The 11,960-nt window shown below is 55.4% G+C and overlaps 1 protein-coding gene across 3 annotated transcripts; it reads left to right on the forward strand.

The window, feature by feature from the left end:
• The first annotated feature begins 8 nt into the window (after positions 1-8).
• LOC100122385 lies at positions 9-11,694 on the forward strand. Of its 3 annotated transcripts, none has more exons than XM_031927525.2 (10): positions 9-117; positions 5,435-5,546; positions 5,985-6,197; positions 7,267-7,454; positions 7,728-7,892; positions 7,968-8,352; positions 8,620-8,806; positions 8,887-9,508; positions 9,834-10,529; positions 10,600-11,694. In XM_031927525.2, exons 2-10 carry the CDS (start codon positions 5,504-5,506, stop codon positions 11,083-11,085), a joined length of 2,985 nt encoding a protein of 994 aa, XP_031783385.1. In that variant the 5' UTR covers positions 9-117; positions 5,435-5,503; the 3' UTR covers positions 11,086-11,694. The 3 variants fall into 3 exon arrangements, with proteins under 3 accessions (XP_031783385.1, XP_031783382.1, XP_031783384.1); XM_031927522.2 differs by lacking the exon at positions 9-117 and adding an exon at positions 587-723; XM_031927524.2 differs by lacking the exon at positions 9-117 and having other exon boundaries at positions 4,558-5,546.
• The last annotated feature ends 266 nt before the right edge of the window (positions 11,695-11,960 follow it).

Here is an 11,960-nt window from a genome sequence, read left to right on the forward strand (position 1 = left end):
TCCAGAGCAGAGATGCAGCCGTAATTGGATCGCGATGTCGCAACTGGGAAAGCCATTGTCCGGAGATTCTGGAGAACCGATGCTTGCATCGGCAGGCTCATCAGAGAAGGCGGGCAGGTAGACATAAAAATCGTTATTTTCGTTATTCTTTTCCCCGCTCGTTAAAAATTGCGCGACAGCTCATTAGCGCGACGAGGGCATAGGCTCTCGAGACTCGTTTCGAGTGCTCCTCTTCAATTTTCAAGGATTTGTCGTAACGTCCGAAAGTCGTATGACGCGGCGCACAGCTGTGTCGATTCCACTCGGACGTCCGCTTAATTCGAAGGAAAGCCGTGCGAGATCCCGAACAGCGATGGAATAATCATCGCGAAGACAAAGCTCCCGAAAGGGGAAAGCAATTGTTAGAAGCTCCGGGTGGCTGCGAGTATACCCGGGGCAGAAGGGAACGACGGAAAATTCCTCGGGCCAGCGAGAGCGAGAACGATTATCCGCGCGCGTGCGAAGTGAAAGCCGTCGAATGTATTAAAGGAGCTGCGGCTGCGGCGGTGGCGGCGCGCGAGCGAGTGGGGCCCAACGGCGCTGCTGGCCTAGGCGACGTCCAGTCACTCCGAGGCGGCCGATCGAGTAATGCGCCTCTCCGCGTAGCGCAGCTTTGCATCCCAGTTGAGTGTTTGTCTAGACGAGCGACGCTATATACATAGCGCACATCGAAGGAGGCAGAGGGTGAGTCTGGCCGCGTTTTTTTTTTTTTTTTCCCCAATTATTCTTATAACTCGAGGCCCTCCTTACCGAGTGGCTATATACGTTGTGCACGTTGTGACACGCGAGTGTGTGATGCAAGTGCGATTGTAAAACCCGGCTGAAATATGCGTTTGCGTGCTCGACGGAGTAATTTTCTTCTCCGGAGAGACAGAGAGAAGTATTTGCCTCGTAGAAAATAACGGCGAGTGCCTTCAGCGGCAATAGTCCATAACGCTGATGGCTCTCGCTCCGCTGCGTTCCGGAAGAACCGATCCGTTTCCTCGTGCCTCCGGCTGCACTTTCCAATCGGCGAGTGTCAGAGTTCGGCTATTTCCGCCGTAATTGCTGGCGAGCTGATGGGATTTTTTTTTTTTTTTTTTTCCCCCCGTTTCGCGAGAGGAAACCACCTGTCGCGACTTTCTATGAACTACGAGATTTCAGATTCGCGGCGAGGCCTACGTTCGTTCTTCGCTCGACGCCCTATATAACGCGTGATATCGAACTTCCGACTCGCGGAGATTCTCGCGCGAGAGGAGAGTGAAAGTGGCGCTCTCTCCCCCCCGCGAGCATACACGCGGATTATTACGTCGGCTTACGCGGCTGTGCAGCCTCGAAGCGTAGACGGCACGCGATGAACACTCCGGAAGCCGATTGCGTTTCCTGGTGAGCGGCTTTTTCGGCTCGGCCGGGAATCTCGTGTACAGCGAGCTTTGATAGCGAAGATCGGCTTCCTTATCGCTTTTCCCCTCTTGCAATTGGAATTGTATTTCGCAATGAGGATCGCGTTATGAATATTCGATATTACGTATGCGCTGCTCCGAATGTAATTAGCACGCGGCGCGGCGTACGCTTAGAAAGTGCGAGGAACACAGTCCGCGAATAAACGTCAGGCACTTCCGATCGATCTGTTATTTTTCTCCTTTCTCGCGAAGCCCGGAGGCATAAATCGAACGAGTCTCTTTCTCTCTCTCGTCGCGAATTAAAACGCTCGCTTTCACTGCAGCCAGTCGCGACTTTTAGGTACAACACACGCGCGTCTGTATAGCCATTAAGAGAGAGAGAGAGAGAGAGAAAGGTGGATTTCAAACGATTTATGATTTTCGGCGGATGGCAAGTGTGAAAAGTCGATGACCGGCCGACAGTGGGTCAAGTTTATAAATTTCACTATCGCGCATCAGCGACTCGAGAAATCGCTCTCTACTCCAAGACGTTGTGTATACAAGCTTAGGATGCGCGTTGCGCAAAGGAGTGCAGCGCCGCCGTAATTCAGCGCGATTCCGCAACTGATCCGAGCTGATGCTCTCTCGGCAAATAATTAAAATAATTTATTCCTCGGAAAATAAGAACATTGACACTCGCGGCTAACGATCGCGGCCGCCTAATGGCCGATGCTAAAACCGAAGGCTTGTCGAATCTCCGAGGAATCCGGTAAACAGACTCGTCGCCCGTCAATTTTCCATTATACGCTTGTTTTTCGAGCTTTTTGCCCGCGAGAGAGGAAAAGATCCGCAGAGGAGCCGTGACGCAACGCGCTCGATCCGGAGTGGCCGAGACAGGACGGGACAAGGCAGCCCCGTTATCCTGTGTCGGCTAACGGTGGACGGGCCGCGTCGTTCATCGAAATACTGATTCCTGCGACTCGCCTCGCATCGAAAGCGTTGAGCAGTGCACTGCGCGCTATAGAACAGCCGGAGGCGCCAGAGTGTCAACAACGACGGGCCTGGGAAAGGCCTTTCGCGGGGATTCTCATAGCCGCGCGCATCGTGCATATCTATATGAAAAACAACGCGCGTTAAACTTCTGCGGGGGCGTGAGCTGCTGCGGATCGATCGATAGCTAAATGACTATCCGATTCGAGGATTCCGGCGCAATCTGCATGGCGATGAAGCTGCGCGAGCCGGGGGCTCTATGGGGTTGCGCGCGCATGATTTTATCGGCCAATTAAGCGTCCAAGAATGACCAATGTTTTCGGAAGTAAACGATCCGGCTAATAGACATCCATACGCACTGTTATACGGGAAAGCCTCGGACACGCGTAGTTGCGCGAGCCAAGTACTCCGGCTCGGTAATGACGGTGCAGCGTCGATGCAACGCGTGACTGATCGAAAAATTGACGGGGCCGATATTTTAATCCCCGTCGACGCAATTACTCGTGCGAAGCTTCCCAACGGAGGCCAAAGGGCATCGTGCAGAGCCGATATGGGCCGCGGCGCAGTTATCCGCGAGCGTTGTACGTACGTACGTACGTACGTACGTCTAAGTACAGTTGAGCAAGCGCGAGTTTTCCCGATGGAAAAAGCGCCGGCGCGCCGAGGAAAGTGAAAGGATGTGGATACAGGTATAATACGCGGAGTCGCCAAAACTGAGACACAAGCGCGAGAAAGAACGCAGCGCATAGGTACAAACCTGCTGCTGTATTCGTATATATATGCTTATTGCGCGTAGAAAGCAGTGGCGCGCTGGATTACGTGCCGATTGCAGACCGAGTCTAAACTTTGACCTTGCCTCCTTTTCCGACCAGACTTTCTCGGCCCCTGCTATTTCGGCGCGGAGCGAACGAGTTTTTCCACCGCGAGAGATAGAGAGATGCGACCGCTTCACTCATAGAGCTACACCGAGAGAAATAGTGCGCAAATTTTACTATATGTTCATGACAATTTACTGGAAAGTTTGGTAATCTCGTCACAGACTGACAAAACTGAGCTTTTTACTAGATTTATATCAATTTTTACTAAACTTCCATATAAAATTTACCATACTCAATAGGAAAAATTAACAGAAACTATAGTGTGAAAATCGCCAATGTATGAATTTTTACCTGACAGTATAGTAATTTTTAATAGAACGTATAGTACTTTTTATCTGAAAATCGGAACTGATGCGTATTGACGCGTTATGCGCATGCGCGTTTAGCAAACATGGCTGTTTGGTGCGCTGCCGCTAGGGGGTGCACGGGAAATAAAACCCGCAAGCGGTAAGAAGTTAGCTCAGTTAGTATATAAGTCCGTTTAGCAACCCTATTGTAACAATTGCGAGCGTATAAGCATATGTACTGCGAATTGCGAATATGTATAATAATTAAGCGTTTAGTTGTAGGAAATGTATCTAGGTTAGTTTAATGTCTCTAAAAATCAACTGCGGCGAGTGAATCGATAATGTTCTCTGAATGAAGTGCGTTAGAAGAGTAAGTAACCCTCCATAACCATAAAAATTTAGAGCCATATAATAATTGAAAATAATTTTTCCACTATGTGCATTGTTATATTTAATTTAGTCAGGGTAAAAATTACTACTCAGTATAGTAAAATTTATAGTTTTACAAAATTTACTATACAGTTTAGTAAAAATTACTAGACTGTCAGTCTGTGAGTGGATTACCAAACTTTTCATTAAAATTTCCTATCCAGTATAGTAAAATTTACTATAAATTTCTCTCAGTGTACTGTCGGCGATCGATGATCCACCGAAAAATTGGCGCGCGCGGAGGTGAGCCGCGTTCGCAATTGTACCGCGCTGTTATATTACAAGTCCGCATATATAAGTGAGACGGGCGCGATATTACGCGAAGCTTTTGCAACGTGGACTCTGGCGTGCGCTCGCGGATCGTGGGACTGGTGCGAGTAGCAGACATCGAGCCGCGGAGAGTGAAAGGCGCGAAGAGGCGCGAAGAAGCGCGAGCTCTTCGATTGTAATACCCGTGTGTGTCTGCTCTGCTTTTCGAGATTTTCCGCGCATGCGAGCTGTGTGTGTACGCGCGCGTTGTGCTGCGCTTGCGACAGCCGACGCGGCGGCCGGATTTCGCCTTGAAACCGAGAGAGCCACGCGCGGTTGCGACATCGGCGCCGCGTGCGCGGCATAAGCGAGCGCGAATTTAGAAAATTGTGCGCGCATGAAAGTTGGGAGGATTTTTCAAAACCCGACGCGAGGAAGCCCATCTCCGAGGATTTGATTTTTGTACAACGAGCGGAATTTCAGTCCTCGGTGAAAAGCTTCGATTGCACGCGGAAGAGCTAATTCGATTCTCCGCGATCGGGAGAAGAAAGTGCCTGACATCGGAGTCATTTGAGTTTCAGAGAGATCTCGCGGCCTGACCAAATGGAATGTGTCGGCAGCGCGCAGCTACTCGTTTACACCGGTCAGGTGTACAAGACGAGTAAAAATCGCGAAGGTTAAGGACGTCGCTGCAGAGAGCTGGATCTGCGCTCTCGAAAAAAGTCGATTATCGCGAGTCTATACGATTAGCGACTGCATCGCGGAATGCCGACGGCGTGGAATTATACGAGTTCGCGCACGCGACCGCGATGCCGGTTCGGATTGCGGGAAGCACGTGCGCGCACGCGTGACCGCTACTTGTACTCTTGAATTAGAATTATCGTTCGACGAGAACCCAAGAGATTTCCATTGTGAAATTTCTACGGGCGCATAAGTCGGCTCGGCAAGGCTACTCCATACGCGCTGCGGTTGATACTGCTCCCGTTCCTATGTACGCGATATAACGTTGGAGCGCGTTACAGCCGAGGTTGCAGGATTAGGTCGCGCGTAATCGTCTCTCCGCTCGCTCGGAGATTGCTGCGTTACAGCCGCTCTCGCGTCCTTTCTCCTGCGCGCGCGCGCGCGCGTGTAGCCTCGACTGGGAATTTGCACTTTCTTCCAACAACGCACCCTTGTACACGGACCGTCCTTCTGCTTTCAGATTCGACAAATCGGACCGCATCGTAGGATGCCAGTCGTCTGCTGAGCGCTCATCTTTAACGACAGCAGCATGGCGTCCAAGCTTTCAGCTCTCCTCGCAGCCCTCGCCCTCGGTGAGTTTACGCAACGGGAACGATGCGGCATAACGCAGTCGAGGCGTAACTCGGTGGCGTCGCAATGCCGCGGCTTTTACCGCCTATCATACGTATATTACAGAGAAACGCTGTATATACGGGGATTTTTTTTTTCGAAAAATAGGCCGCGCGAGAAAAGCAATCTCCGCGCAAAGTGTGTCGGTGAAAAGGCGCGCTGCTCTGCGGAAAGCATATATTTTTCAAGCACGTGTCGGCCGGCTCACGTGCACGCACTGTGTAATAATGCGACTATTGATAGATTGATAAGCGGGTCGGTTTGTAAAGTTTGTAAAATCGCGGTCAATACGCTGCAGCAAGTCGACACACCTTTCACGGGCTGGCTGCTCGCTTTGTTATTATCAAAATTGCGACATTCCGATGGCTGCAGCGGGCGATTAATTCGAGGCTTCTTTGCAGTATGCAGCTGCGGGGCGCAGATCTACACGGGCGGCTCGACGTACAGCGATGTGGAGCCGGAGGCGGCTGCGGCTGCGGCCAACGCCGAGGAGGTAGTGCTGCCCGCGCCGGCCGGCCCCGAGTTCACCACCCAGACCGTCTACGGGTTCCTCGACTTCACCACGACCATCGGCAACACGGTGATGGTCTTCAGTCCGCAGAGCGAGCCCGCAGGTGAGAGATCCGATAGTCCGATAGTCTTAAACGACGGCTGCATCGGTGCACATCGATCAGGGAGTAAAAAGTAAAAAACTTGTCCGTTTGGCCAGAAGCACGGAGCTCCGGAATGTCCGCGATCGGAATAGCGCCGAAAGATTTATTACGTTTACTCCTCGTCTCCTATATCGTGGCAAAGCAGCCGCGGTTCTTTTGAAATCCCGGCCTGTCTACGACTGTGATATAATTGCCGTACAATTTGCCGCGCAATTCGCCGCCGCTCGAGCCCGTACTCCGAAATTTCTAAGTAATATGCCGACACGGCCGGTTATTATAAAGTCGCGCGCGAGTTTCGCTCGATTTATCACCGCCTGACCTCCTTGTCTTCGCGCAGAGAGAGAGAGAGAAGTATTCGAGACGGACGGATTTCTCTCCGGGAATGCGGGGATGACACTTTCTCTCTCTCTCTCTCTATCGGATTATTTTCGCTCCCGTTGCGGCTTATGCAACGCCGAAAATATAAATTCGAGAAAAGCAGGGCTGCGACTGGTTGCGCGGAGGAATGAAACTCGAAACCGGCGCAATGAGTGTGACTTTCTTATCCGCCGCTTCTCGCTGCGCTCGCGCAGTTGTCGCAACGCGAAATCCGTCTCTTCCCTGGATCGCCGGAGAGATTCGGATTGGAAAGAGAGCCCTTTCAGCGAGCGTGAGAAATTCAAAGCGCGTACGCGCGGCCTGTACACGCATACCTCCTACGCGAGTCTCTCGAGCCGAGCGACTGCCTCCCCAGCGCGCCGAGTGGATATACTCGTGTTTCCGAGTGTTTACCCGACGTTCACCGACGTTCGCTGCAGCGGCTGTAACATAATTTCGCTTTCTATGAGCGCTTTTTGGGACATCGGCGAGATCGAACGAACGCGGAGCCGCCTTTCACGGGATAAAGCTCTTGCTCAACAAATCGCACGTGTCTCGGGCACGCGCGGCTTGCATTCGTTATCCAACTCGCGAGCTGCTCGCGAAGGGCCTTTCCTTTTTCTCTTGCCTCGAGGAGATTTCCCACTACTGCGATTAACGCATTAATTTTCAGAGGGCAACCGCGAGGCCAAGTCCGCCTCGGCGATCGAGACGAAGCCGTCTGTGGCGGAGAAGAAGATCGCCGACATCCAGCCGAGCAAGACGCACAAGGCCGAGGGCACGAAGAAGGGCAGCACCAAGATCGTCGTCAACTCGGTGGTCCAGCAGAACGTCGTCGGCCCGGCGAGTCAGTCCAGCGAGGTAAGCGTTAATTGAGATCCACCAATAGGTGGAGCCTTGACCCCCCCCCCCCCCCGGCGCGATCGAGCAACCGGTTGGGCAGCTAGTCGCCCAGCAGCATCAGCTGACTCAGCCGCGAATTCCTCCCGGCTCTTTGTCCTGCCCCATCTACATAAATCTGCACTTGGCCGAGTCGTTCACCCCGCGCGGCTCGGACTCGTTGGCAGGCCGAGCACGCGGCTTTTGAAAATAAGAGATAAAGAGAGAAAGGAATTTTTTCCTGCCCACACACAGCCTACGCGCGCCCAAGTCGCAACGAGCAAGAGCCCAGCCCTGTCGAGCGTCCTCGAGGTGAGGCCCAAGCTCGACGACGTGCCCGGCGTCAAGAACAACCTGGCCGAGCCCGAGTACGACTTCCTGTCCAAGCAGCCGACCGAAATCGTCGACGAGACCTACAAGGTGCGTATCCGATCGCGTCCGCTGAGAGCACTTTGCACTTTGCCGCTTAATTAACCTCTTCCGATCGTCTCGCAGGTGATAAACCTGCGTCCGTCTGCCAAGTCGCCGGGCCCGAAGCCCCGGCCCTCGGCCCGCCGCGACAAGGAGAACCCCACGGGCCTGGTGACCAAGCTCGGCGGCACCATCGTCAAGGACGGCCTGACGACGGTCCACGAGACCAACGTCATCGGCACCTACATCAACGGCAAGTACGCCCAGGTGCTGCAGAGCAGCTCGCGGATACTCAACCCGCCGGCCAACAACGTGCTGGACGCCGGCAACAAGATCAAGCCGAGCAGCAGCCAGCGGATCCTCAAGACCCTCGGGCCCCAGCAGCACGGCAAGCACAAGCCGCACCAGCAGCACCAGCACCAGCTCGAGCCCACCTCGCCGCTGCAGTCGGACGAGCCCGAACAGGCCGGTGAGTACTGATCAAGCGCTGCGTGTCCTTGTTTCTCTAAGTTGCATTTACGAGCGGCCGAAAATATTTTTCGCCGATTTCGAGAACCCTTTTACGGCGCGGCCAACTGTAAATTCGCGGCCGCGCCGATAAACAAAGTCCGGTTCGCGGCGACATCGAAAATCCGAGTCGCAGATTTTCGGTTTCGCAAAGCCATCTCGGATAGGTGTCGAAACGGTCAGATGTCGATCCCCCTGTCATGTGTGCCTCGTTTGCGATGATCGACAGGTCTGGGAGGAGGCAGGCCCGGTCGCCGGCATCCCGGCGGCAACGGAGTACGGCCCAAGTTCCGCAACAAGATCGCGGACGAGGCCGAGAACGGAGAGCAGCAGCAGCAGCAGCAGCAGCAACAGCAGCAGCAGAACCGACCAGCCGGAGGCAAAAACAGGCCCGGCGGCGCTCGGCCCAGTTACAAGTGAGTACTCGCGCTCGCGGCAAGCCCAAGTGTCGTGTCCTGCGGTACGAGCCGACTGAACGCGACCTTCTTCCCCCCAGGAACCGGACCCAGCAGACGGCGACCACGACGACGACGGAGGCCTCCACGGGCGGCACCCGCCGCCGCGCGGGCTTCCGGCCGTCCAACAGCATCGCCAACAGCAGCCCGGCCAAGCAGTACAAGAGCGCCTCCAAGTCCGAGCAGCAGTCGGCCGCGCCTACCTCGAACCCCTCGGCCAAGGCCAAGCTGCCGCGCACCCAGGGCCGCTGGTCCTACAAGACCACCCCCAAGCCGCGCATCCAGATCCGCAAGCAGGCCGGCGACGAGGAGCCCAGCGCTAAGCAGCCCCAGGCCCAGCAACCGGTCGTCAGCGTGGAGCAGAGCGTGGCCACCTCGGCCCCGGTGGCCAGCGGTGGCCCGCAGCCGGGGAGCAACGCCGAGGAGCCGGCGCCCCTGAGCCAGCGCAACATCCAGGAGGGCGACTTTGACGGCGAGCTCGACGAGAGCGAGTCCGAGGACGTGAACGTCAGCGTCCAGCAGCAGCAGCCCGAGGCCGGGCCACCGCAGCCCGCCGAGCGGATCCTGCCCGTCGAGACCATCAACGTGGAGATCTCGACGCCCGGCGACTTGAACGACATCTACTTCGAGATAGCCACCATCAAGTCGCCCTACGAGTTCCAGGTGAGAGAAAATCAAGGCTAATTCCATTCGAGCGAAAGTCGCGGCAGGGGGGGGGGGAACACAAAGGAACAAAGGATCGAGCGCGGATTCGGCGCTGCACCGGCGGCGATAGCATCTCGACTATTCTCGTAACGCGCCGCTCTCAATGTCAGGCCGCGCGCGATACGTCATCGTAGCTGGAGCAGTTTCTACTTTCGCGCGGCTGACGCAACGAGAGGTGCGATAATCGCGCGCGGCTGCTCACTCGATCGGCCGATACAGCAATTATGCGAATGTTAACGAGCTCGTATCTGGTATACATTGTAACGAGCCGCTCGATTCGCAGGTGGGCACCTCCCGCAACACGCGCTTCGTCACCGTCACCTCGACCATCAAAAAGTCCTTCGCCACGGCCGAGCCGACCCCGAGCTCGCTCTCGCCCACCGAGCCGCTGACCGAGAACATCCTGGCCAACACCGGCGCCGCGTACGAGAGCAGCCTGCCGCTCGACTCGTCGATCGCCACGCTGCCGGCCATCACCCTCGAGCCCAGCCAGGCGACCCCGCCGCTCGAGACCATCACCGAGACCTTCTCCACGACGCAGACGCTGCTCAAGACCCACCTGCTGCCGGTGGTGGCGGCCAACGGCAACACCACCAGCCGCATCACCCTCGTGCAGACCTACAACATCGCGAGGATCGTCACCGCGACCAAGACCCTGCCGCCCACCGAGCTCTTCCAGTTCGTGCCCAGCAAGACCCTCAACGAGTTCAACTCGAAGCTGGACGAGGCCGGCAGCGAGCTGCACCTCGAGCTCGACTTCGGCGACGACGAGCGCGACGACGAGGACGTGCCCAAGCGCATAGTCGCGCCCAGCACGGACCTCGACTCCGACCTCGACATCTTCAAGTCCCTCAGCCCCAGCAGCAGACTCAAGGCCGAGCAGAGCCCCAGCAGCAGCGCCGTCGCCGAGTCGCCCATCAGCAAGGAGCAGGCCCAGCAGCTGGCCCTGCTGCAGCTGCTCGGGCAGGCCCAGCCGCAGGTACGCTATTTTTTTTTTTAACAACGAACAGCAGAATGAATTCCCTCGAATAACCAATCCCGCTCGGCAGGTGATCACGACGTCCCGGCCCGTGGTGGTGCTGGAGACCATCTACGACTCGCACGTGATCCCGCTGGTGAACGGCGGCAACACCATCTTCTCGACGCTGACCCGGCCCGTGGCGACGGTGCCGCGCACCTCCTACGAGTACGGCACCTCGACCCTGGCCGCGCCCATCACCCTGCCGCAGGTGCCGCAGCTGCCGCAGCTGCCGCAGGTCCCGCAGGTGCCGCTCTTCCCGCACGCCCAGCCGCAGTTCACGGTGACGAGCGCGCCGGTCGTCCAGCCGACCGTGGCCACCGTCTCGGACTCGCGCGTGCTCAAGCTGACCTTCGGCGCCAAGACGGCCTACACGACGCTCTTCTCCACGCGGCTGGTGCCCACCGAGCTCACCACCTACGTCACCTCGACCATCGCGCTCCAGCCCACGGTGCCGGCCTTCCCCGGCTACTACCCGCCGGCCGTCGGCTTCCCCGGCTACCCCTACGTGGGCTAGAGGCCGATCGACGAGAAGCGACGAATGGGTTTGTGCGCACTTACGGCGCCCTTCTCGCGCCTCCCGAGAGCGAGGCCGAACGCGAGTAGGGCGCGGACCGAGCTCGAGACGTTACTTTAGCCTTACTTTACTGTATAAATCGAGCGGTGCACTGCAAATTTTCGGCACCTCTCGACTCGAAATTCCTGCGCGCGCGATCTTAAATTATTATTCCTAGTATTAGTTGAGTGAAAAATTGCGCAAGGCACAGGTCGCTGCCATCAACGAAAGAAAAAAAAAACAGTCCTCGCGCGAAGCCACTCGTGAAAAAGAAACGAAAGCGAGCGATTGCAGCACGCTCGCTGCTGTCGAGATTCTTTTTTTCTTCGTATTGTGTATCGATGCGAGTGTGTACTTTCGGCCCACCATAGGCATGCAATAGAAACTTGACGGTTGGAGAAGAGAAAAAACGGTGCTCGCGATTCGTTCTATTATTATTGTAAATAAATTATTTTTAGCCCCTAACATTGACATTATACCATTTCATACCATTTAGCTGTACGTAATATAATATTGTATACTATGTATATTGATAATTTTTGTAAATAAAGAGTGTGAAACTCAACGGCAGAGGTCTTTTGAAATCGTTTTTCCGCTTCACGCTCCGAATTGCCCAGGCCTAAGCGGCCGAAACAAGCTCTCGAGAGTAAAAATCGGGCACCAGTAAATTCGTTGGAAAAATCAGCAAGAGACAGGAAGAGACTATCGTACGAGCACAAGGGCTATAACGCAATTACGACGAGGCGGGACCTTCACCTATTCATCCGGCAGATTCGGATCTCCGCAGGATCGTTTCAGCGAGTCATAACAATGAATTACCGGCAGCATATATACGA

This window comes from Nasonia vitripennis, chromosome 3, assembly GCF_009193385.2.
Source record: "Nasonia vitripennis strain AsymCx chromosome 3, Nvit_psr_1.1, whole genome shotgun sequence".
Lineage (NCBI taxonomy): Eukaryota > Metazoa > Arthropoda > Insecta > Hymenoptera > Pteromalidae > Nasonia > Nasonia vitripennis.